This window comes from Eretmochelys imbricata, chromosome 22 (assembly GCF_965152235.1).
Source record: "Eretmochelys imbricata isolate rEreImb1 chromosome 22, rEreImb1.hap1, whole genome shotgun sequence".
In the NCBI taxonomy this organism is placed as follows: Eukaryota; Metazoa; Chordata; order Testudines; family Cheloniidae; genus Eretmochelys; species Eretmochelys imbricata.
This window is the reverse complement of record NC_135593.1, coordinates 10,612,913-10,639,721: the sequence shown is the minus strand read 5'-3', so window position 1 is coordinate 10,639,721 and position 26,809 is coordinate 10,612,913. Positions and strand designations below refer to the sequence as shown.

At 48.0% G+C, this 26,809-nt stretch overlaps 1 protein-coding gene across 1 annotated transcript in view; it reads left to right on the top strand.

Moving 5' to 3' along the window:
* The window catches only part of IGSF9B (immunoglobulin superfamily member 9B), a 68,265-nt gene that overhangs the window by 32,130 nt on the left and 9,326 nt on the right, over positions 1-26,809 (top strand). Inside the window, exons 10-18 of the mRNA XM_077839637.1 lie at positions 938-1,054; positions 3,772-3,922; positions 5,413-5,524; positions 15,807-15,982; positions 16,938-17,164; positions 17,499-17,583; positions 19,300-19,461; positions 20,803-20,848; positions 23,013-24,650. Of these exons, the coding sequence (XP_077695763.1) occupies positions 938-1,054; positions 3,772-3,922; positions 5,413-5,524; positions 15,807-15,982; positions 16,938-17,164; positions 17,499-17,583; positions 19,300-19,461; positions 20,803-20,848; positions 23,013-24,650 (2,714 nt within the window). The remainder of the gene's footprint in view (positions 1-937; positions 1,055-3,771; positions 3,923-5,412; positions 5,525-15,806; positions 15,983-16,937; positions 17,165-17,498; positions 17,584-19,299; positions 19,462-20,802; positions 20,849-23,012; positions 24,651-26,809) is intronic.

Genomic DNA, 26,809 nt, shown 5'->3' with positions numbered 1-26,809 from the left:
TATTGAACTTTTGCAAGTTAAGAAAGCTGGAGTGTTTTGAAGTGGATTATACATCTTCATCAGGGTTTATAGTTTAAAGCCAATGGGACTTGTGCTTCCAAATCACTTAGATGCTTTTGAAAATCCCACATTTAGGTGCATAAATATGGGCGTAGGCTCCTATTTTTGAAAAAAAATTGGTTTGTGGTTTTTTTTTAAAATCACAAGAACTTTGCTAACGTATTGAGTCAAAATACATTACCACTGAAGCAAAGATTTTTGCTGCTAAAAGATTTTATAAAAAAAAAAACAATTTTAGCCCTCGACGCTGCAAACACTTAAGCGCATGCTTAACTTGAAGTCCATTAGTACTCCCAATGAAGTCCACAAGACTGTTCTTGTGAGGAAAGTTCCTGCATCATCTTTTTTTAACAAAAAGAGAAGCTGAGTGTTGTAACGGTTAACGTTTTATTTTAATGTTTACATGGCAATGATTTGTAAACCTGTTACAGCTTTCAATATAAAGAAAAAGTTACTTACATAGCTGCTGAAGTGTTTGCAAATTCAGGGCCTTAATTTCCAATATTTTTGGTCCTCCCCTCTCTCCCCCACATTTAGTTATGTACAATTCAGAGATGACACCCGGGCAGAGTGGTCCTCTAGAAATTTTCCCAGCATTTATAACTTGCTATAAGCTTAAATTGCTGCAGCCCACCTTTTCAATTCATTTTACAAAGCCCCAACCTGATTTAAAATCAATGAATTAAAAAAAACAAACAAACAAACCAGGTGATTTAAATCCTTCTGCCCTGATGAGAACCCACTAGTTCTTAACTTGATTTGTGAGTAGATCTTCAAGGAGTGAGTGTGTGTGTGTGTGTGTGTGTGTGTGTGTGTGTGTGTGTGTACACGTGCCAATTGTCTGGTGACAGTTACTTGAGTTTTCCCTTGGCTGCAGGACCCACCCTATTTCACGGTGCTACCAGGCTGGGAGTACAGACAAGAGGCAGGGAGGGAGCTGTTGATCCCTTGTGCTGCTGCAGGAGACCCCTTTCCTGTCATCGCCTGGAGAAAGGTACCCGGCCTGCCAGACAAATCTGCAGTGCCTTTGGCTTTTGATGAATATTGCAGACAGAGAAGCCACACTCTCTGTCCCGGTAAGAACAAACTGCAGGTACAGCTGCTTCGCTTCGGGCTGCACCACTGCTGTCCTGTCCCGCAGGTGGGTGGGGGAAACCCAGCTCCTGAAAACCAAGTGTTTAATACCATGAAACCTTCACAGCAGCATCTGCAAAGCTGAACAGGGCCCCCGCCCCCTCTTCCTCTGGCTGCTCCACACTGCTATCAACTTCAGGAACACCCACCGATGCTTCCCCACCCTTTCTGCCGGGGTCGCCACCTGCAGGACAGAATAACCCTCCTGGGGTGCTAGATTGGGACGATGCAGCGTTGACTGCATCAGCAGGTGAAGCGTTGGCAATGGTAGGGCAGGGGTTCCCCGTGACGGTCCGCGGCTGCACTTTTGGAAGTATCCCCCTCTCGGTGGAAGCTACCAGGCTTTTTTAGTGCAGTCCCGCAGCTGCTTTGGTCTCCTCTTGGAATGTATATTCTGCAGCCTGGGGCATTTGCCCACACATGGGTTCTTCATGGTAAAGAACCAGCCTTTTACTTTAACACCTCCGGAGGGCACATAGAATTGGAATGGGAAGAAATATTTTTACTTTTGTCTCAGTTGTGTCCCCAAGTGCCCCTGTGATGCAGCCTGCATTGGCATGATAATGGCGTTCTGATATCCTGTTCTAATTCCAGGCCCTTGAACTGGTATGTCATAGGGTAGCTCTATGATAACGGCTATTATAGCCCGGTGGATTTTGGCCTGAGGGGGAGCTTTTTCCCACTTTCTTCTGTACAGTGTGGCAGCTAGGGATGGAGAATTCCCTCCTTTGGACTGGGTCTTCTGCCCAGATACACAAGCTTCTTGTTTTCCAGTAGCACCAATAGTCCTTCCTCAGCGACCAATGTAGTCACTCGCTGTGGGCTTCCCAGGTCTCTGCATGTTAGCCAGCGTGCCCCTCCTCTCAAGTCTCCATTCTCCGTATAGAAAAGCAGTCAAACCAGTGGGACCTGCTTAGCCCTTTGTCCCTACTGCAGGACCTTCTTCCCGGGCCTTCCATTCTTTTACTGCTCTTTCTTCTTTATTTGCTGCTGTTTTGTGGCGCTCTCCAGCCTTGCATACACGATGCACAGGGCCGGGATTTCCCAAGTACACCATATCTAGCTTGGGGAGAGAGCGGGAGATGGAAAGGCTCCCAACAGGACAAACAAGTAGTTATGTTGGGGCAGTCAGTGCAAGGGTACGCCAGCTCACTGTGGAAGACCATGCACAGCTGGCGTTGCCCTTGATTTTTCTGGGTTCGAGGCAGAAGATAATAAAGTAGCCCAAGGGCAAACCTCCGTGGATGCGGGTAAGAGAATGAGCAATTGAAGTGATTTGCTCACTCCTCTAGAACACTTGCATCTTTCTGTCCATCTTATTTCCTTTCTCCTTCATTTCTTTTAATCCTTTCCTTTATTTTTCCTGCTTTTCAACATCTTCCCTTCTGCCCCATGGTGTTTTCTGTTTCTTCTGCCTTGATTATCCCTGGGCATGTCATCCTCCAGTGTTTTCAGTCAGGACTAGTCTGGACTTACCTGGGTTCCATCAGAAAACATAAAACCAAAGGCCCTCACACACTCTACAGGCTCATGAAAGCTACGGCCACTTCAAACCTGGCTTCTGTGGTGAGGCCACTGAAGGCGTTGGATTCAGCACTGGTAGCCACTTAGGGCGGTTGATCGCGCTGCTCCCCCACCAAAAAAAAATCTAGCCATATACAGGTGTTGAAAGTTAACATTGCATAGAAGGCCAGTAATTAAAACAAAACAGAGCACCTAGGCTTTTCTTCCTGAATGTTTCCAGCCTTGGTAGCCCTGTTTGTGAAATGTGTCCTTTTGAACCTTTACTGAGGAACACTATGGTGTGGATACAGTTTACTTTCTAAGAGTAAATCGGAGTATTATTTAAAGCATTCGTGTACAGGCATATTCTCTACTCACTTGTACCATTGCCACTGAGACAAATTTGACCTCTGGTGTGCAAACTTAGAACCAAGTGAAAGGTAGAGATCACATTTTTAAAATGGGGCAGGTTTGTTCTTAATGGTGCATTTGCAGGCTCCATTGGACACTAAGTGGTTACTCATTTTAGGTTTTGAAAGTGTGAACTGGAGCAATCAAAGATCCATATCACTCACCCTAACTGACATAAAACTCTGGCTTAGTGCGTGTGATCATATCTCCTTCTAGTGGCTGGCACCAGAGACTACAATAGCCTGCTACTTGCAGCTAAAGGAGTTCTCTTTTATCTCAAGTGCTAGAGAGACTTGTGCTTTGGATGCTGAACGTCCCAGGTTGAATCTCCTCAGAGGTCCGTGGTGTCCGTATGTCTGTGTGTTTATGCTTACGTAGCCAAGTTGTAAACACGGCTCTGTTCTGCATGCCTTATGTCTAATTATCCTGCCATTTTTAATTGGCATGGTTAACTGAAAATCCATAAACGTGCTGCCATCTGCCGATCTTTGTAGCCAGCTCCAAGTGCTGGAGAGCCTGGAGCCTCTTGACCCCCGGCTGGTATTCTGTGGGTCTCGCACGTAGAGCCTCGCTACCAGAGTGTGACCTCATGCTGCTGCTGTGCAATGTGCTTCTGAGTTGTTGTTGTTTTTCTTCCCCTTTGCTCTCTCTTCTTTGCTCAAGGTAGGGAAGCCCAGTAGAAGCAAGCACAACACCCTTCCAGGTGGCACCCTGCAGTTCCGATCCCTCAGCAAGGATGACCATGGGGAGTGGGAGTGCGTCGCTACCAACGTGGTCGCAAGCATTACTGCCAGCACTCACCTTACAGTCATAGGTATGAGAAGGCCAAGGGCTGGTCGGGGGGGCTTGGGAGAGCACGGCAAGAGGGGATAACTGAAGGGGAATAGGGAAGGGTGGAGGAGGGGGAAATAGAAGGGAAGGAGCGGGTGTCGTCAAGAAGGTGGGAGAGCAAAGGCCGTGCAAGGGGATAAGCAGACCAAGAGATCACTGGGAGGAAAGGACTGAGCTGGAATAAAGGAGGTTGGTGATGGAGGGGGGAAACAGAGGAGCAGCTGAGGGGTGGGAAAAGGTGCTGAGTGGGAGGGATGAGGTTAGACAGAGAGACCACACTAGTCTCTTCAGGTGCCCTCCTCGCAGGACATTAGCCCGTAAGTCTGTGTGGGGACGGAGGGTGGGGAAAACGTCTTTGGATTCCCCTCCCAACCTTCCCTACCCTCCTTTGTATTCTGAATTGATCTGAGCCCTGCATCTCCAGCGGCTGGGTACATAGACACTGCAATTGAAGGTGTAATTGTAGCGTGGGTAGGCATACCGGCGCTAGCTTTAATCTAGCTACTGCAGGTAACAATGTGACTGAGGCTGCAGCAGCCTGGACTTGAGTGCGGGTTAGTAACCCAAGCACATACCCAGGGTCCCTGATGGGCTACCGTCACACCTTAATATGTGGTGTTGATGTACCCTTTGTTTGGTCCTGGAGTCGATTACCTGGGCTTTCAGCTTGTAAATGGATTGGCTGTTGGATAATTTGGAGGCGGGGGTGCGCTTCTCTGTGTCAGGAGAGGTTCATGTTTCCTGTCTGATTGTGCCAAGCTGTGTGTCTGAAAGGTATTACTCAGGGGCGCTTCTCATGAAAAGAAGAGCAACATTTTCCTTTAATTTCACACTCCAGTGGTGCTGTCTTTAAATCTCTGTCCTTTTTATTACGGCCACGTCCTGAGGCAGATTGAAGGGCTCCCCTCCTCGCTGGCCAAGTGTGTCCTCCCCTGCCGCAGCACAGTTAGAAGACAATTTGGTTAAATCTCGAGGGTTTCTTAATCCTGTGAACTCCCAGATACTAAAGTATGTTCCTCTGTGGTTCCTCTAATTAATGGACTTGCTTGCTGAGAAGGCTAGGTGTGCAGTAGTTCTGTGTGCCCAGCACACCTGCATGTTTCCCAGTAATGCTTTCTGCTGGGAGAAGCGGGTGCTTAAAATGGGCCCCTTCTCTGAATTGTCGGACCACCAGTACAGATAGAGGTGGTCGGCACCACTGACCTATCTGGATGCATTCTCCAATGGGACAGATCTTGCTTCCCGAAAGTAAAGTTTTAAGTCCTCTCTGAGTGCACAGAGGCAGGGGAAAACGTCCTTCCACTCCTAAGAAGAAGCTCCCATTCCTCTAGGCTCCTGTTGTCTTTAAACAATCATAAATTCCACAGTCCAAGGGCTGCCATTCTTCTGGGTGCTCTGGTGACTGGCCCTATGTGTGTGTATGTATATTTCTCTCTGTTTTGCCTCTCACACTGAGTTTCTCTCTACCTTCAGGCACAAGCCCTCATGCCCCGTGTAGTGTGCATGTCGTGGTCTCCATGACCTCTGCCAACGTCTCCTGGGAGCCTGGCTATGACGGTGGATACGAGCAGACATTCTCAGTTTGGTATGGCCCTCTGTGAGTCATCCCAGCATGCTTTGCTCTCTGCTTCGTTACCTTTCTCCTCAGCCACAACTTGGAGCCAAGCATAGGCACTGCCATTTCTAAGCTGGGGTGGGTGAGGTGGTGAGGGGAGCTTCCCATGGGCAGGACGGCTGTGAAAAGCATGGGTCAGATTCCAAGCCAGTGTAAATCAGTATAGCTCCATTGACTTGAATGGGGCTACACCCACTTACATCCTCTGATATTTTCTGCTCTGTTGAGCCTTGGTGCCCCAGAAGAGTTGAAGTGTGGGGACCTGCGAGGGGTTCTGATAATTTTTTGCTGAATACTCTGCTGCTGCTTCATTGAGGGTTTGTTCTAGTGGACTGTCTCTCTCTCTTTTCCCCCTCTTCCTATCCCTGCTGCCAGTGGATCTGAGAGACAGATGTATAAGTCTACATGTACAGTTGTCAACCCCTTGCCCTTGCATGTGTTTCTGTTGTAGAAGGCTCTAGGTCCGCCATGCTTTCATTGGTCCTTTTGTCAGCCCTGAAAACTTACTCTGCTTATGTTAGAGTGGAAATACATTTTTTTTCATTAATTCCCACCTGCATGTTTTATGTTATTTCCACCTATACCTAGTTAAAGATGAACTGAAAATCCTGTTTTGAATGCTTAACAGTCAAATCACTGACTGAAAATATAGAGACTGTAAAGTATACTCTCAAGAAACGTGACTACGTCAAAAGGCCACTGCTTTACTCCACAACTGCCTGTGGGTATTCAGAGTCCTAGAACAAAAGAACGACCACACTGGGTCAGACCAAAGGTCCATCTAGCCCAGTATCCTGTCTTCTGACTGTGGCCAGTGCCAGGTGCTTCATAGGGAGTGAACAGAACAGGTAATCATCAAGCGATCCATCCCCTATTGCCCATTCCAAGCTTTCTAATAATACCACTCGGGACTTACACAGAATACGTCTCCGATTTGCTGACTTCAATGAGACAAGTGAGCATTTGTTACATTTTTAGTCCTCTTAGCCCTGCTGAGCCACCACAGCTGTAAGAAAGCAGGCTCCATCCTACTTCCACTGGCACATCTGCCACATAGGATCCTGCTCCCGCTGATGTCAAAGGTGGAATTCCAGCTGACCTCAATGGAGAGGATCAGACCCTACATTCTGAGACGGAACGCACTTCTGCCTGTTGAGATGCCCTAAGGGCGAAGGCCATTTCCTGCTCCCACTGGCTCTGCGAAGAATCGAAGACCTCTAAGGAAGACGACAGTTGCTTAATGGAAACAAATGATACAGCAAAAAGGACTCATATTTTCTACCTATATTGTCGGTGTTCTTCGGTTTTACAGTAATGATTGGCCAAAACCGTTGACAGTTGCTAGATTTAAAAAGCTGTTTAACACCTGTCCAGAGTAAACACCAAATTCTGATAGCTTTTGAGGGTTTCTGGATCCACACGTTAAACAGTCGTGCCAAGATTCACACATCCAGCATCCTAGCGCAACGAGGCCCACAGCACGGGGATAAGTGCCAGCATTCAATCTACAGCTTCCCAGCGTGAAAGGACCTGCATGATCGCACCAGGATTCGTGCACCTGGCTGCCAGAGGTGTTGCGACTCACACATAAGTGCCAGAGATTCACATTCTCAACCTATGACTGAAGTCGCCCCCTCCCACCCCCCAGTAGCGCTGCTCTTTAAGCCAGCTTTCCTTTTTCCCCACGGGTAGTAGACTGTGGAAATGCTTCTGCAGTTAACCCTTGTTGTGAGAATCGTGGTGGGCTGCAGCACAGACCAGTGTCTCATTTGGATGCTGAGCTTATTTGCATTCTGTTCCTTCTCAGGATCTCTGTCAACTGAAATATGAAACGTAAAGGTGATGACGACCTTCTGTGTTTCAGCTGTGGTTTTCTTCTTTCCCTTCCCTCCTCCCCCACACCAGTTGGTTCGTTCGTTCTTTCTTTTCTTAATGTGGCCAGATGGAGTCTTCAGATAGAGTGGAGATTGGATACATGCTTCCCCTGATAAATTCTGCTCTGCTTGAGACAGAGCACCGTACCAGAGCTCGGAAAGTGGGGGCTGGGCAGTAGCATGGGGAGACAAAAGAAAGGGAATAAAAAGAGGGAGAAAATGAGAGCGCGAGAGAGAGCGAAAGGAGGGAGGAAAAGAGCTATGAACAAGCAAGAGAATGAGCTTAGAGTGCAGAATTCACACAACTGCCTCTGATTAAAATGTCCTTGAGAAGGAATAATTAAACCTCCTTCCTTTTGAAACGCATCTCACCTTGGAGGAGGATGTCAGCTGCTGCTATTTGCTGCCAGCTTCCTTTACTGATTCTTTGTCTACTTCCTGAGAAGCCAGGTTCTCCCATCTACTTTGAGATACCAAACAAAATGAGACTAAAGTAAAAAACAGTGGAAGGGGAATGGGTAGATGGGGGAATATTAGCTCACACCTTGAGTAGGGGCTGTACAGTGGTGTTGGACGATAGGTCCAGTGTGGTGTGGGAACCACTTCTGGGTAGAGAAGGAGGAGAGCCCACTTTGCTTGTAGAAAGTCATCCCTCTGAGTATTAGCTGCTCATGGGAAGTGTCAGCCAGGGAGACCCTGTGGGATATGGTGCCAGAGGGATTGGAGAGAGAAAGCCAAAGCAGGCTTGTCTGCTGCAGAGCTACTGCTCATTATTCATGTCCACTTATCAGTGCCAGCCCTCCTCTCCTTCACAGATTGGAAATCCGGGCAAAGGTTATGCATTCTTCTCCCTGCTGTATTTATATGACCCTCCTCAAAGAGACCTTTCCTGCAGGTCAAGTCCTTTGGACTCTGCTCTTTCTCGCCTTTGTCCTTATTGGCAGCTGCTGCCATCCTTCTAACTTAACGTTTTCTCCTGCTTTGCTGAGCATCCCATGTTGACAGTGTTGTTCCGTATCTCACCCTTTTGGCTGTGCTGGGACGCTTTGATTATAAATTTCACCCACTGTGTCAAAAATGGCACTTTCTCTTCCAACGAACAAACCAGAATAAAGCTCCGGGGAGCTGAAAAGTTAATTCCGTCCTGCTAAGCGTGCAGTGTTCGGAACTATGTTTAGTGAGACTTTGTGGTCTGTTGTGCCGCTTTAGGATAGTTTTATGTGGGTCTGAACAGCACCTTCCATGGGAGCGAGACCTGGCCTGGGGCTTTTGGCTTTTGTAAGCTAATGCAGAGGCCAAGAGTTCACATGTAGTCGTGGATGTTACAATCTACGTGGGTAAGAGGAGAATGGGCCATGACTCTGAGGCTGCTGTTCTTTATAAAAAGATCTAAGCGGCATTTACTTCTGCCTTTATTCGCTGTCCAGGTGGGTTTGAGAAAGGAGAATGGCATTGATAAAAAAGCACTGTTTATCAATGACTTTCCTTCTGTCTTATAGCGTGCATTTCATCTAAGGACCTTAAAGTGCTTGTAAATATATCCGCACCTTCAGAATATATCTCTAGTAGGGGGATCACATGCTGGTGGGGACCAACAAGTCCCATGTGTAGCCCAGACTCCGTTTCAGCTCTTTCCCCCTTCTTCTCTAGTTGTTGGGGCGTGCTGTGAATACAAGTCCAGCTCCACAGAGACATTTGGAGAGAGTCCATGCGACAGCAGCTGGGTAGCTCAAGCATGCTGCTGGTGTCTGTGCAGCATCTTTAGGGAAGAGCTTTCCCCATGCTTTGATGGTGATCAGTGCTGGATTTATAACCAACGCCCCTCCTGTGTCATGCTGTTCCAGTTACTTAGCTGCCTTACTGAGATTGACAGCTTAGATGCCTGGGCCAGGCATCAATAAGGAGCCAGTGGGAGGGAACGCTTGAAGGCAGCAGCGTTAAATACTGCAGGGAGACCTGAATCAGACAAACATTTTTGAGCGCAGCTTCTTTTCTGACCTCATACCAACTGCTGGTGTGACAGAGGATTCTGGGAGCTGTAGTTTTTAAGGTAGTTTTGTTAAACAGGAAAGACTTCCTATCCACTCTGTTTCTCTGCAGGACTCTTTGCTTCTGGTAAAGGAGTACTTGTGGCACCTTAGAGACTAACCAATTCATTTGAGCATAAGCTTTCATCATCTACAGCTCACTTCATCGGATGCATAAAGCTGTAGCTCACGAAAGCTTATGCTCAGATAAATTGGTATGTCTCTAAGGTGCCACAAGTACTCCTTTTTTTTTTTTTTGCGAATACAGACTAACACGGCTGCTACTCTGAAACCTTTGCTTCTGGTGTATGCAGAGTTCCTCTGTGCATATGGCTTTGTTCCCCCCCTTGGCCACTTCCATAGCTTCGTGCTTCCTTTCTCCCTCCATTGTGGCAGTATCTGTCTTCTCCCCATCCCTTATCTCCTGCTTTGTAAGCTTGCCCAGATGAATAGCTAGTGGCTTTACATGTGTTGTGTACACCATAATTCTTTCTCTAATATATATATATATATATATACTACAGCAATCCCTTGTAAATAATCTACTGACACTATGATAAACTGCAGCTTGTGGAGGTTATTACTGCAGTATATATTTCTAATAGGGGCTTAGAGTTCATAGCTGTTGTTGTTTTCCACCCCATTGCAAGTCAGGGATGCCACTTTGAGGCATTTAAGTGACATTATTTGCCATGACTTCACATTGCCGTGACTTGGAGATGTAATCTCACAAGGTCATGAATCTTGGAGTACACCTGGGAACCTTTGGTCCCCCTGTTCACACTGGGTTTGTGGAATGGATTAATAAAAAGACCTGAGGCTATCCTGTCTGAAAGGTTCCCTTACCTTCCTATTCTGGTCCTGAATTCTCTGCCAATAGTTCTGGTAGGTGATGTTTTCCTTTGTGTGATTGTCTATGTATACGTTCCACTGTAGGTGTGCACCTAATGCACTCGAGCAAGAGACTTCCCATACCCATTGGTGGCACACGCATCCCGCTGTCTTCATGTGCCAAGTGATGGCATGAAAGGGGCTTGGGCACTGCCTCCCTCAGTTCCTTCTCACCACCCCGGCAAGAGTTGGAGAACCCTGTCTTTCTCTGAGCTTCAGTTAGCCAGCCATAAAGCAAAAAAAAAATTATTCGTGTGTGTGTGGTTGTAGCTTACTGTTAGTTTTAGTGTAGTTACAATTTAGTGGATTTAATTATACTGAAATCCCCAGGTTTTGAACAATTTGTCACATTCAGGGCTGTGATTTCTATTAATGACAGACAAAAGCGTTGCTGAAACTGCTTAGGTGAGGTGCATGTGGGGACAAATGTCCTATTTGTACCTCCTTCCCAATGAGAATAAAAAAGCAGAGTGATTTCCGCCTCAAAGTACATCTTCTTGAGAAGGTCACAGGTTACCATTCAGTGCCCAACCCCAAGGCAATGGAGTGTTTGTCCACGAGGAGTGGCATTCCAGCTGCCCCAGTTTCTAAGCCCAAGACAGGTGAGAAACATCATTCATCTTTGTCTCCAGAGGACTCCTCGAAGTGCTCAAAACCCTTCTCAGTCTCTGAGATGGATAAATGTTAAGTCTCATTCTTCCCCTCACAAAAAGGCTCTGAAAAGTCCTCCAGGGCCAATTCAGGAGCTGGCTGGAAGCATCGACACTCAGTTACCATCAGAGGTGACACCATTATCTCCAGCACCAGAGGGGCTGTTGAGACTGGTGCCTTCACCCCTACCTGCAAGACAGCTGTCTCAGACCTTACCAGCTTTAGCAGCCGAGCACTTAGTTCTGCTGTTGGTGTCTTCGCTGCCCCAGGCATTCTTCACAGTAAAAGACCTTTGGTGTGTCCCTCTCCTGGGCTCTCCTCTGTTGCATCGTCCAGTCCCCATCTCAGTGGCCTCCATTTCAGTGGCACTACTGACACCATTGTCTACAGTCGCCGTGGTACTGCCAATTCCGTCCGCTTCATGGGTGTGTGTACTGCATCAGCGCTGCGGGAGCTGTCAATGTTCGCTCATTTATCTGCATTCCGACCGCTTCCGTCCACCAGCACGGTCAGATACATCGTCAACATCAGTTCCTCTGGGATAACACCAGGTGCCAAGACTTGCTCCAACGCCTCCTGGGACTGCTGTTCCTTTTACTGAAGAGGGGTGCATCTCCTCTTCTTTAGACTTTGAACATGATAGACAGTCACCTGGACCCATATCTCTGTCATGATGGTCTCCAGACTGTCAGTGTTCTAAAGATTTCCCAAACTCTAGAGCAAGATCTTTATTATAGGGCTGCTCCAGTTTGGTGTTCCTCCATGGTGGTCTGTTAAAAGACTGGACTGTCCACCCTGGCTTTCTTGGGGCCCCTTGGCCTGCTCCTAAAATATCTAGAAACCTTGTCGGCTACTCAATCCAGAAGAATGTCACCTTCTCCTGTTCCTCTAGTGCCTAGGGTTGACACTTCTCTAAGCCTACAAATTCTCTCTAATGGAACCCACAGAAGAAGAGGAGACTGGAAAGGAGCTTTTAGCTGTCCCCTATCTATATCTCTTCCTCTTCTCCAGATGAGGCCACCGCACCAAAGTCAACATCACCTTCTCCTGAGGACTTCAAAGTTTTTCAAGATCTAGTTAGGAGCGTGGCTGTGTCTCTTTGGGAACACAAGCAGAGCTTGTGCAAGACAATCCTCACACGCTATTAAACGTTTTGCAAACTCCCACTCCTGAAGGGGTTAACATTTCCAATAATGAAGCTTTACTGGAACCTACGAAGACCCTTTGGCAGACACCTGTCCCATCCCCTGAGAAATGGGCGGACAGATACGCCTAGGTTCCTCAGCAAGAATTTGATTATATCTTTACCCATTCCATTCTAGACTCATTAGTGCTCACGGTGGTTAATGAGCATTCCAGGCAGCCTCACGCTAAGGCTCGAAGATTATAAAAGGCTGGATCTGTGTGGTAGAAAGGCATATACCATTGAGAACCTTCAGATAAGGGTCTCAAATTATCTGGCATTGTTGTCCAAATATACTTTTAGTAACTGGCCAGCGATTTCCAAATTCATGGACAAACTGCCTGAGAAATACAGGGATCGGTTCTTGGCCATTTGTTTTTGAAGGGCCTGTCGCTGCTCATACTTCCCTCTAAGCACCAATCGACGTGTCGGATGCTGCCTTACGCTTGATGGCTGCAGCAGGCTTCTGGCATTCCAAGAGAGATGCAAAATGCAGCAGAAGTTCTGCCGTTTGAAGGTGCTCAACTGTTCTCTCAGAAGACCGGTGACGTAATGTGCATGTTAAGACACTCTTGTGTGAGCCTTAGTTTGTTGTGTGTCCACCCTCGGTTACAAAAGAGGAAGCAAGTTAAGCCCCAAACAAAGTACAGGCCCGAACAGCAGCAGAGACCTGTAGAAGGAGGTCTAAGACTTCTAGGTATCACCCACCACATCGTCTGTAACAGGCGCTTCTCACCAGATTTAAGTGACTTTGAAACAAGCGTTTTGATACACCTGTCTAGGACAACGTACCAACTGTGTGTCATCTCATGCATTCAGACCCCCGTTTGGGAAGAACCCATCTCTCTCTTGGTTTTTTTTGTTTTACAGTGAAGAGACCAAGATCACATTGGACAAGTGGGTGCTCGGCCTTGTAAAGTAGGGATGTGTTACCCAATTTACCACCCTCCCCTTCCCCAACTCATCCTCTGTGCTCTTGTTCAGGGATCAGTCTCATGAGATTGTTTTTAGACCGAGAAGTACATTGATTAACACGGGAAACAATAGAGGAAGTTCCTTATCATGGAGGGAAAGGTTTCTATTCCTGCTACTTCCTAATTCCCTAGGAAAAAAGGCAGTCTTTGGCCATTATGGACTTAAGAAAGCCAAACAGATGTATCAAGAAAATCAAGTTCTTCCCAAAGCTTCATTATTCCAAAACTAAAGAGAAGCTCCATTTCTTGTGTATTGTGGCATTTTACCTGGACCACGCATTCTTTCAGCTCCTCTCGCAGACTATTTGTAGTCTATGCTGTGATGATGAAAAAGCAATCTGTTACAGCCCAGCGTATTTCACGCTGGATTTCACACTGTCAAGCGTTGCTATGATCTGGCAAAAGTCTCTCCTCAAATTTGAGGATAACAGCCCACTCCACTCGGGCTCATTCCACTTTGTCAGCCTTCTTGAGCTACATCCCTATAGCAGGCATTTGTAAAGCTGGAACGTGGTCATCTGTGTGTGCATTCTCCAGGCACTTGGCTATTACTCAAGCTTCTCCGGATGGCGCCAGATTCGACAGGTCGATGTTGCAGGTTCTCTTCAAGTAGTCTGAAGTTCTTCCACCTGTGTTGGAATTGTTGGTGGGTCTCCTACCGTGAAATGTATATGTACACAATCACTCGAAGGACAAAAAATGGTTACTTACCTGTACAGTAACTGTTGCTTTTCAAAATGTGTTGCGCACATATACTCTACAACCCTCCCCTATTCCCTGCTACTTTGGTTTTTCAACTTACTGGTGGTATGAAGAAACAGAATGGGAGGCAGAAACCGCACCCCTTTTATGCCCTTGGCTTGGTGCAAGGGGTGAACGGGGTGCATATGCCACCTATGATTGTGGCTGGCAAAAGTCTCTGAGTCAAACGCATTGGTTGTGTACATACACCTACACTGGAACGTATATGTGGACAGTACATCTCAAGGAACAATAGTTACTGTACAAGTAAGTTCCCATTTTTTCTGGATGGTACCATCCACTAGCAGAAGCTTTCCTTTGTGGAGACATGCTAGGATGCCTGCTACCAGTTAGCTGTGAGGAAAGAGGAGATGGAGGAGTAGTGGTTGGAAGAGGCAGGTGCAGACTGAGAAACAAGAGGCACCTATATTCCCAGGCTGAATGAACTCTGTCATTCTTGCCGTCTCCCTAGATACATTAAAATCACCCCTTTTCTTTGCTTTTCTTGCTGGATTCCTGGATCCTATATTGCGTGGGTATGGCAGTCGGGTGTTCAGTTTGAAAAGCCATGTGTTTGGAGTCAGAGGAAGTCTCTGTGAGGATTGCAACTGCAATCTCTGCCTGCTGGGTGGCCAGGGTAGCCACCATCGGAAGGCAAAAAAGGAGATCAAGGGAAAGAAATATGGGACACAGACCTTTGCCCAAATCCTCTGCTGATGCAACTCCATTTACTTTGGAGAATTTGCCCTCTATGTTCTTAAAGTGCAGCTATTCTTATTAAATGACATGTCACCGAAAGCGTGCTGTTCTGTCTGAAAAATGACTTAAAAATTGCATCCAGGAATTCCTTATTTGTCTCAAACACGTTTACTCGGTTTCAGAGTGAAAAGATGTAGGGTTTTGTTTTTATTTTTGCAGGGGAGAGTGAAGGGTTCCCACGAACTACCATTGCTAGCCCTGTAATCCTGGGATCAGATCTCAACTTGACTGATTTTCCCCCCCCGCCCCAATCTGACACATGCTTAATCACCAGTTATGAAGATTATCGAGGACTGTTTCTGTCCTTGTAATGCCTGCGTAAACTCATTAGGATGGATTCTAATTTGTGATAAGGCTCCTTTACACTGCTCAGAAATGTAAATAAAATTCACTCTCGCTTTTAAACCCTTTTACGTTGCCCCGGGCCTTGGTTTAAGTGAGAATCTGGCCAATTGTCTTTAAAATTCTCCTCTTCTTTGCCCCAGCATAAACACCATTGGTTTCACTGGAGTGACTTCTGGTTTGCTCATATGTACTGGTTATTACAATTTGGCTCCATGTCTCCAGTGGGATTGCACTGGGGGGGGGGGAGGAATTGCTCTGTATTGGGAACTTAGTTAATTTTGCTGATGAAGTGTGAGGCCGAATAGACTCCGCCTCTCTCTGCCATAGCTGCGGCAGTGACACCAGGAATAAAAAGTAACAATGACCTTTTGTCAGGATCAGTAATCAGGATCTGCCTCTGGATACCCACTGAGAGCAGGGAGAGAAGTTTGTGGCCACAGTCAGACTGAAAGGGCTTTTTGTTAAGGGCCTGGTGTAATGAGGGAGGGCTGGCAGGAGTGTCCCTGTAAATCAAGGTGTGTTTCTGACTGGGTGTACCGTGGGACGGAGTAGAGAGCCCTTTGGCCCAGCAAACATTTTTCGTCTCAATCTCTGTCTTTCCTCTGACCCAGTTTCAAGGCAACTCACTTCTGAAGGTGGCAGAATCTCAGCACCTTGTCCTCACATATTGCTGGTGTATGAAACCCAGTCACTCAGGGTAGTTCCATTATTGCTTAAGGGATTGGCTCTCTGTCTGTCCTCTTTCATTCATTCATGCTTTCTCTCAAAAGCACCTCCACTTGAGTTGTTTGTCTCCTCTCTTGCCAGGACGAAGAGAGCACAGTTTGGACCCCATGACTGGCTGTCTCTTCCGGTACCAATTGGTCCTAGTTGGCTGCTGGTGGACACCCTGGAACCAGAGACCGCCTACCAGTTCAGTGTCTTGGCTCAAAACAAACTGGGTACGAGCGCCTTCAGTGAGGTGGTCACTGTGAACACGCTCGGTGAGTTGGGACATCATGGAGCTAGTAAAGGAATTCAGAGAGTCCCTGGATATGAAGAGAATAGAGATGGGTGGTGAGATGAGGCAGGGTACTTTGGTCATGTTCCGTAGACCCTCTCTCATGTTAATGGCGCCAGTGACATTGCCCATGCAACAACCAATATGCCCCATGGCTTAGTCATCAAGCACCACAGGATTCACCAGATCGCAGAGATAAATGTTGAAATCTTGTCTTGTCTTGAGTGGAGACTTGTTGGCTCAGGAGTTCCATACCCCAATACCATTCACCTTCAGGTCTCTGTTTCACAGGCAGCCCAGGCTGATAGTAACCAAAACTCATTGGTCCTAACCGATTGTAATGTACACCCTATCTCAGTCCAGGTCACAGCACGGCCATTCCTGATGGTTCTCTTGTGGGTGGTCTCAAAAAGATCCAGGAATGAGTGGACTTTCTGAGACCGTATCCCTCTTTCTTCTTCACCTCCTTGTATCTGTGGCTGTTCCTTTTTCTCATAAAGACTTGTTGATGCGACCTGTGTGGCTGCATGTCTTAAACCTACAGTTGCAGAGCAGCAGGAACTGCCGTAGTGGATCAGACCAGAGTCCCTCTAGTCCGTTATCCAGTCTCAGATAGCAGCCAATGGCCAGTGCTTATGAGAAAGTAATACGCTACCTTTAGTGCTCCTCCACTGTGTCGTCCTTTCCTGTGAATCTTGCAGCTGGTTGGTGTATGCCTTGAGATCTGTGGAGTCGCAGCTCTGGAGGCTTAAATCCTAACCAGCACAGCTGCAGGTGGTGTTGGATCTGCAGAGGAAGGATGACAGAAGAGAAGGGCGCATGTGCACATTGAAAGGAAGTGGAGAAAGTCGCCAGTTGTAGAGCATACGGCTCTTTTTTTCTTGACTCCACTAAAAGCATTCTCTGCCCCATCCCCTCCCTGTCCTGTGTGTCTTCAGCATTCCCTGTAACAACTCCAGAACCCCTGGTGCTGGTTACCCCACCGAGGTGCCTAACAGCCAATCGGACGCAGCAAGGAGTCCTGTTGTCGTGGCTTCCTCCAGCCAATCACAGCTTTCCAATTGACCATTACATCATGGAGTTCCGCGTAGGGGAGAGGTGGGAGATCTTGGACGATGCTATCTTGGGGAGTGACAGTGACTTTTTTGCCAAGGATTTGTCTCAGGTAAGAGGCGGTCTGAGTGCCCTTTGGTTTTTATAATGGGTTGGCCCTTTGCCTGGGTTATTGATAGTGCACCATCTGTATTGCAGCACTGGGAGAGCATTCGGGGAATACTTTCAGGATGTCGGTTGCTTATTTCCACAGTAGGGGCTACTTTGGTGTCCTGAAATATAGACCCAGTGAAGAACAAATTCCCTTATCATCCCAGGGGAAGAAGGGCAGTCCCTCTAGAACAATGTTGAGGATTCGTTATCTAGTCTGGAGAAGGCATTTTGGTGTGCTAAATTGTTGAAGGAAGCTTCTGACTAGTGGCTTTTGTTGTTGTTTGGTGCTATAGGACACCTGGTATGAGTTCCGAGTTCTGGCTGTCATGCAGGACCTCATCAGTGAGCCTAGTAACATTGCAGGTGTCTCCAGTACAGGTAAGTGTCCTTCCATCCTTCCAGCCCCAAACAACTTAAGCACAGAGCTCAACGTGGAAAGGCAGTATTGCAGTGTGGTGAGATGCAGGGTCTGATCCTGCCAGGTACTTGGGGAATTGAGAGCCCTCTGACTTCACTAGAAACTGAATATTCTGCAACTCCCATGATTACGTTCACAAAGAACTGCTGGGCTATGCAGAATGGAACAGCTTGCGATCTGAAAGAACAAATCAGCGCAACACAGTAGCACAATAGGCCAGCAGCAAAACACGGTGTTCTATACTGTAACAGAGTACAATATGGAACCGAATAACGGAGCATAGCCCGAAGCAGGGAGTCGCAGTGCATCACAGTTCTGCCACGTGCACTGAGAACAGTGCCCCAACCCAGGGAATACGCCGCATTGACATGAAAATGAAAGCTGCATGAAGGGCAGTGCGATACTGCACCATGGAATAAAAACAAAAACATTGTAGCTCCACGAAAGGGACTGTAACACACAGCAGCAGAAGAAAGCACAATGCAGCCCTGCATACACCGTAGCGCACAGGAATATTTCTCAGTCTTCAGGAGAACCCACCATATCAAAAATAGCAAGTTGTGGTGGAAGGCAATATAATTCAGGGAAGGAGAGCTGGAAATAAGAACTATGGGAACCTAAATTATACCAGCTCACAATATGAGACCAATGATTCTTCAATTATGCTGTGTATAGGACAGATCCAGTCTAGCACTGCCCTCAAGTGGTGTTATGCAGAAGCACTTGGCTGGATGCAAGTTGCACACTTGACTTTTTTGTTTTTTTAAGATTAGATTCCTCTATTGTAGTTTGTCTGCCTGAATTTGCTAGCTCTTGGGTGTGTAGCTGACCTCAGTTTATGGCCAGGTGTAATTACACAAAGTCAGTTACTACTGTCTCAGCCCAAAAAGTTCTACAAGCTGGTGCTAGTGACAGGTTTCCAGGGACAACTAAGTGGATAGATTAAGTAGTTAGCATAAACCATGTAAAATCACTTCCCAGTAATTGTGTACACACACTTGAATAAGCTACTGTCAAATTTGCTGATTCAAATCCTGCCAGATCAGCCAACACTGAGAGTTGTTGGATAACTGTTCAGTGGCCTGTGAGTACTAATAGTGTGCATCTCGGTGCATGTCCAGTCGGCAGGTGTCCACGTTAACTCTGGGTCGCTTGCATACTGCAGTGATATGCACGATGTAAGAACATAGGAAGAAAACCAAAACTACCAGCACGTTTGGCCTCCCTGTTGGTCGTCTCCTCAGAAAGACAAAAGACTGAATGGGGCCACAGTGGCTGAATTCCCCTTTCACTCCTAGAGGTGACCCCTGCAGAGCTTCCACTGCTACTTCCAGTGCTGACTGCTCTCCAGTTAAGTGGATTGCCAATAGCGATGATGCTTCTTCGTCATGTGGACAGGTCTTTGTTCGGCTCTGGGCGGAGACCCAAAAGTATCTCATAGACCACTTCCCAGGCATCTGAGAGTAACAACATTGACTCACTACCACTCTGGGCTGGATTTAAACCAGTAACCTAGTTGGGAAAGGCTCTGAACCTGAGCACCAATCTCCTGAACCGTCCAATGCTGCTTCTCATTTACACACCCTGTGTAAGCCTCACTTTCCAGGCAATGATCAGGACCCTGGTTGTGGAGAACAGTTTCTTTTAGAACTCAGAGGGTTCTCCTTTTTCTGCAGACATCTTCCCCCCGCCCGACCTGACGGACGATGGTTTGGCCCGACCCGTGCTGGCGGGCATTGTTGCCACCATCTGCTTTCTGGCTGCTGCCATCCTCTTCAGCACACTAACTGCCTGCTTTGTCAACAAACAACGCAAACGCAAGCTCAAGCGCAAGAAAGGTGAGGCCTGCTACTTTGTATTTTTTCTCCTGTGGCATTTTGTGGTCATCTTCCCTGTCTGTCTCTCCTGAGCGTATTCAGGTGAAGCTTGCCCTAACTTTATCCATCAGCTGTGACTGTTTGGATCCTGGCCCTTCCTCCCCCACATTCCTCGGCTCTAATCTGAACAGATGGGTAAAAAAATTAACAAGTGATAAAAATGTGTCCTGAGGTCTGGAGGCTTGCTTTGAGGATCCCCCGACATCTCACTGTTGCGAGAGGAGAAGAGTGGTTATGCGCTAGAGCAGCGTAAGGGAAGAGATGCGTTCTGGCTATACTGGAACCTCTGCTGCTGTCTGAAACATCTTGTGATCAGAAATGGTAGAGGCAAGGTGGGGATGAAGATGAAATTGAGAGAGGTATCTAGGCTGACATGGCAGGGGAACCTTCCTAATGGTGATATCGGTTAGGCCAGTGGGTTTTAGGTTTGGGGATTTTTCATTCTTGGGGAGAGAACCTCCTTGCAGAGTCTTTCCCTTCCCATAGCTCTCCAGTGGTTGGTTCTTAAGTCACTTCCTTCTGAGGGCCACCAAGACCAGCTGCTCGTATCACTGGTGTTTCATGGATCATATAGTGTGAGAACTGTTGCATTTTAGAGCAGGCGTGGCCAAGTTATGGCTCTTTTACAGTTAAGGTGCAGCTCGCAGAGCTCCCTATGCTCCTCCCCGGGCATTCTCCACTGACCAGACTGGGGAAGAGAGCTCAGGGCTTCCACCCTTGTGCAGGGTGGTGGGGCCAAGGGCTTCTGCCTTGTAGGGAGGGGTGGTCTCATAGCTTGAGCCCCCAATGGGGGAGAGGTGTCAGGGCTTCAGCCAGGTGTGCCTCCCCAGCAGTTGCCACTCCAAGGGGCACGTTGAGAGTGTTTTGCGGCTCTCAAACTTCTGAAGATTTATTGTATGTGCTCCAAGGGTCAGTAAATTTGGCCACCCCTGCTGTAGAGCATCACCCAGAGAAAGTGGTGGAAGCCCCATCACTTAAGTTATATAAACTGGGATAGGAATGCCCTGCAGGGAAATTCACATGAGCTGGGGATGCGGGGGGTGGACTCTTTTTTTTTTTTTTTTTTTTTTTTTTTAATCTCTAGTGTGTATGATTTGGTGACAATAGGATTGATAGGAAACTGTCTGGAGTTGTTTGTTTGTGTGCGACTATTAAAGCACAAATCAACCAAAATTTGGCCTCTTTTTGTCAAGTCTTTTTTTTTTTTCCTTTCTTGTTGTTGATTGTAAGATTTTTGATGCCTTTTTCTGCCTAGTTGTGCCTCTTTAGAGTTCTCTCTTTACTCCCCCTTTTCTTTTCCAGACCCTCCTCTCTCGATAACCCACTGCAGGAAGAGTCTGGAGTCTCCGTAAGTATTTCTGCCTTAGAGGTGCCACTCAGGCTGTGTTCTATCTGGTAGTTTTGGAGACCCCTCTTTGTAGGGATGCTGCTCACAGGAAATGGAAATATCTAATGTTGAGTATCTCAAATCTGCTGATCGTGGGGTCTGATGCTTTTGGTGTTCCCTAAGTCTGTGGAAAAAAAAAGCCTGCAAGAGACTGCCTGGCTTTAGAGCAGAAGCAGAGGAGGTAGTTACCAATGAAGCCTGTTGTAGGAGATTTCCCAAGGGAGTAGTGCTGGACTTTTTATTTTGAGGTGGAATTCATAAAAGATTAGAGTGGGAAGAGACCTCAGGAGGTTATCTAGTCTAATCCCCTGCTCAAAGCAGGACCATTCCCCAACTAAATCATCCCAGCCAGGGCTTCGTCAAGCCGGACCTTAAAAACCTCCAAGGATGGAGATTCCACCACCACCCTAGGTAACCCATTCCAGTGCTTCACCACCCTCCTAGTGAAATAGTGTTTCCTAATACCCAACCTAGACCTCCCCCACTGCAACTTGAGACCACTGCTCCTTGTTCTGTCATCGGCCACCACTGAGCACAGCTGTGCTCCATCCTCTTTGGAACCCCCCTTCAGGTAGTTGAAGGCTGCTATCCAATCCCGCCTCGCTCTTCTCTTCTGCAGACTAAATAAGCCCAGTTCCCTCAGCCTCTCCTTGTAAATCATGTGCCCCAGCCCCTTGATCATTTTCATTGCCCTCTGCTGGACTCTTTTTCCAATTTGTCCACATCCTTTCTGTAGTAGGAAGCCCAAAACTGGACACAATACTCCAGGTATGGCCTCACCAGTGCCGAATAGAGGGGAATAATCACTTCCCTCAGTCTGCAGGCAATGCTCCTGCTAACGCAGCCCAATACGCCGTTAGCCTTATACTGGCAATTTTTAAGTGGCTGCTTTAAAAGAAGTTGTGGATCCTTAATGCAAGTTTCACTGTGTCTAAGAATATTTCACCTTTGTTTTTTCTTCAACTGGGAAATTTAGAGTTCTACGAGCAACTCTTTTTGCCTTGAAGATTCCCCCATTTTATCTTTCTCCCCACACTCTATTAAAGACCCTGGATCGTTGTGTCCCACTGGTCTCAACTCCTTCCAGAGCCCATCAGCAGCACTCAGTGCGTCCACCAGCAAGGGTAGATAGAGACAGGGGGTGTCTTTGATGTGAGTGTAGTAGTCTGGCCTCTGATCACCTCATGTGGTAGCTTCAGGAGCATCATGCAAGAGACCTGTGCTGACCCTGAGACTTGGTATTTTTTATCTTGTTCTACTGTTGTCGTCATTTTTTTTCCTCCTGTGGGCTCTTCCATTTCACTGAGAAGACCACACCTTTAAATTTCCTTGCCCCCATTGTCTCAATTGGATTTGCTGAGTCTGTGTCTCTAATCCTGTTTGTCCCAAGACTTGTGTGTGGTCGGGGGGGGACTCTTCAGAACAGCTGCCCCTTTCTTCCCTTTTCAAGCCTTAATCCTTACCCTCCCGGCTTGGAGGAAAATCATAAGTATTTTTTCTTCTCATTGTGTGAGCTGGGATCGGAAGTTGCCAAATACTGCAAGAGGGGATGTTCTTGTGCTGTTCTTCCCCAACTGCAATCTGAAGCATGAGAAATGAAATCACATGAGGGAGAAGATCTTATGGAGAGGTTTCCCAGCCTAGTTTTGCAAGAGGCTCAGATAATTCAAATGAACATACAAACCTTTGGGTACTTAGCCAAACTGAAGCCAAGCCCTGGACCTGTTTTCATTCGGTCTTATGGGTCTGTAGAGCTAATTTCAAGAAATTGCAGTGGATTGCCTGCTTGAGGGAGGGATGAGAGAATATGGAACATTTCTCTGTTTGGCAGTCAAGGGGGGAGAAGTAGTGGCTACCTGTTTTGTCTTCTGTCTTACACATGCCCCTGCCCAGCACACTGCTGGGGCCTATGTTAGAACCACATGAGCTTCTGCCATCTTAATAATGCCCACACTAAATTCTTCCAGGCCTCCCTCTTCTGGGACCAATTACTGCTTTTTCTTTTTGTGCCCGACTGGCCTGTGATCCCACTGCGCAAGCCCCAGATTTGTCTCCTTTCCCCATGACCGTCCCCCACCCTTTTTTCTTTTCTTTTCTTTTTTGGTTTCTCTCCTCTTTGGTCCAGGTTGTCTTCCGGTAAAGTGAGTCCCGAGAGCATCCGCACGCTCCGCCCCCCCTCGGAGTCCTCTGATGACCAAGGCCAACAAGGCAAGCGTATGTTGAGCCCCAGCAAGGAGAAGGAGTTGTCCCTTTACAAGAAGACCAAGAGGGCCATTAGCAGCAAGAAGTACAGTGTCTCCAAGGCTGAGGCTGAAGCCGAGGCTACTACCCCCATTGAGCTCATCAGCCGTGGGCCTGATGGCCGCTTTGTCATGGACCCCTCAGAGATGGAGCCCTCACTCAAGACCCGCCGGATAGAGGGCTTCCCCTTTGTGGAGGAGACAGACATGTACCCTGAGTTTCGCCAGTCAGATGAAGAGAATGACGACCCCATTGTGCCCTCCTCTGTGACAGCCCTCAAATCTCAGCTGACCCCTCTCTCTTCCAGCCAGGAATCCTACCTTCAGCCACCAGCATACAGCCCCAGATTCCACAGGGGCTTAGAGGGCACAGGTGCTCTGGAGAGCCGCCTGCAGGCCACTGGTCAGGCCAGACCTCCAGCTCCAAGGCCTTTCCACCACAGCCAATTTTATGGTTACCTCAGCAGCAGCAGTCCTGGAGAGATGGACCCTCCGCCCTTCTACATGCCAGAGGTCAGCCCTCTCAGCTCTGTCATGTCCTCCCCTCCTCTGCACCCTGAGGGGCCCTTCGGACACCCTACCATCCCAGAGGAGAATGGAGAAAATGCTTCCAACAGCACGTTGCCCCTGACCCAGACGCCAACAGGGGGCCGATCTCCTGAGCCATGGGGCAGGGCTGAGTTCCCTTTCAGCAGCCTGGAGGCTTCTCCCATGATATTTCCTCAACAGCTCCACCAGTGCGAGGTGACAGAGTGTGTGCAGCTGACGGCCTGTCTTCCTAGGGGCCCGCCCCCTTCCTCCCTCCAGGTCCCTGCATCCTACCCTGGCATTCTGCCCCTGGAGGCACCAAAGAGTTGGACTGGCAAGCCACCTGGCAGAAGCCAACCCTCTGTGCCCACCACCACCAAATGGCAGGACAAACCTATGCAACCTATGGCGAGTCAAGGGCAGCTAAGACATACCAGTCAAGGTATGGGCATACCCGTGTTGCCTTACCATGAACCGTCCGAGTCAGTCAGCCACAGTGGCACAAGCACATTTGGCCTGGACACCAGGTGGTATGAGCCCCAACCCAGACCTCGGCCTAGCCCTCGGCAAGTCAGGAGGGCTGAGCCCAGTTTACATCAGGTGGTGCTACAACCTTCGAGGCTTTCCCCTCTGACCCAAAGCCCCCTCAGCTCCCGCAACAGCTCCCCGGAGCTGACTGCACGTGCCAGACCGCGACCGGGTCTCATCCAGCAAGCGGAGATGTCGGAGATCACCCTGCAGCCCCCCGCAGCAGTCAGCTTCTCTTGCAAGTCCACCCCGTCGACCGGCTCCCCGGCTCAAAGCAGCAGGGGGGAAAGCCCCAGCTACCGACCTGCCGTGGCCTTCACCTCTTTGGCCACTGGCTACCCCTCCTCTCAGTGCCCCTCCCTTCCCGGGGACAGTATGGATGTCTTTGGACAAATTCCCTCTCCAAGGAGGGCTGGAGAGGAGATTCTCAGACCTGAGCCAACACCGACAACATTATCCACTTCGGGGTAAGTGTGTATGAATCCTTTTAGCTGCCCTTTATCTGCCTTTCCTTCCCCACCCCACCTCACCCACTGCCCCCAACTCCCTCCTCCTTCCCCCATCATCATCATCATCATCATCTGAAATCATAGAGGTGGTTTGGACACGCTGCAGCATCCCTTTTGGAGGTGACTTCCAGTTGGCATTGGTAGGACCCTGCTCTGAAGAGGCTCTTGCTACTGGCACCGTTAGGACACGGCTCACGATAGTGGGTTAAATAGGCAGAGGAACAGTCGGTCATTCAACAGCTGCTCTTCCCCTCGCAAGTCTCTTGGGGATTGGGAGTCTGTGTCTTCGGATGTGCGGAGAAGGGCCTTTCCATGTAAGGAACTAGATTAGGGGTCTCGTTACCTGTGCTTGTTGGGTAAGTGACCAAGGGTCACCAGCAGTTTCCTTTCTTGTTTCCTGGCTCTTGACTTTCCTGGAACATTAGTGTGTGCCTGGCTCCCTGGCTTCTTTCTGCCCTTTCCCACAAAGTCTAGTGACTATAACGAACGACAGAGATGGCCGCAAAGGTCACCTTGCCGCTCTATCTCCAAAAGCGATGCTGCAGCCCCAAGACTCGGGCGGGGAGAGGGTGCAAGGATTTAGTCCTATGAACAGCATGTCAGGAGAAGAAATTCACCCGAGCGGAAATCAGGAAGCTGCTGGTATTCAGAGATCCTGCCCCAAAGAGCGAGGCTGCTGCGCTAAACTCCAGTGGCTGGTTTTCCAGGTACCAGGGTTGCGCCAGGCAAAGCGTCTTTCTGTTTTTCTTCTCTTTTCTCTGCCTCTTTTTCTTCTTTCCCTCGTCTTTTTCACAGCACCTTAGATCCTGTAGATGTTCTTTCCTTCCATCCTCTGTCTTTTGTTTTAAATTCTATTTTTCAAGTAATGGGGTTTCATCTCTTGATCCCTCAACTCGTGGAGCTCGGGGAATTAATGGCTTGAAGTAAACTATAAGCTCAGTGCAGTTAAACTCGGTGGAGAGAGGACCTTGGGGCAGGCAAGGAGGAAGGGCGATGTTCAAGCTTGCATAGCCAGCATTGGCTAAGGTGTAGGAGGTTAGTGTCATGTCAGGAAAACCGCATGGTTTGCAGGTGGGAGCCTGGCTTTTCACCCTGTGGTGCCCCTTGCATTTCATTTACTCTCTCTGGTACCTGGAAGCTTTAAATCCTTAGAAACCCAATTAGCCCATTCAGCACTGTTGTTGGTTGCTGGCTTCTGGAGACTGGATGAATGGGTCAGAGAGGGGTGCTTATATTGGAGGGGCGTCTGTAGTAACAAAATCAACCCCAAATCAATTCTGTTGTGGCTTTTAAAAATATATATGTATATATCATCTCGTGTGTGTGTGTGTGTATATATATATATGTATATTTGTATATGTCTCCAACCAATCTAATATAGCCAGGATACCTTGATGAGCTATAGGGAAGTCACAGGACAATTCTGTGTTAGAGCACTGTTGTCTGCGCTTTTATGCAGTGTTTTCATCCGCTTTGTTTTTTCTTTTGTTTCTTCCCCCTTTCGTTTCCAGCCACGTTTGGTTTTGGGTTTTTTGTTTGTTTGTTTGTTTCCCCACTTCTCCTTTGGCATTTTTGACGTGCTGATGTGTTGCGGAGCTCGGCTCCTTGCGGGTGTTGTTAACTGCTTTGTTTTTGATTAATCTCAGCTATCTGGGCAGTGTTGTCGAGACAAGCTTCTCCTCAGCTCAATAGGTAAGGGTGATCCATGTCCGAAAGGATGGCGTGGGGGCTGTCGGAGGGTGGCGGGGAGCGGGGCGTGGAAGGGGCTTTTCCAATCCCATCTCTTCCTTTAAAGGGGAATAAGGAATTGTAAAATACTAGGACAAAACCTTTGCACACATAGTCTCTGTGGCTTTTGGGTTTCCCCACTCACCAGTGCCTCAGGGCTCTCATGGGTTCAGAGAGGCCTACCTATGGTCGGGATACAGGTAGAAAGACTTGGTATGGCTGTGACTTTTGTGGGGGCAAGCCTAGTGAGGAGGAGAGACCGCTCCTCATTCTGTATTGTGTAGGGAGGTGCATGGTCTAGTGGACTGAATGGGGTTGGGAGCCAGGAACATGTAGGTTCTAATCGCAGCTCTGCCACTGACTTGCATGACCTTGGGCAAGTCGCTTCA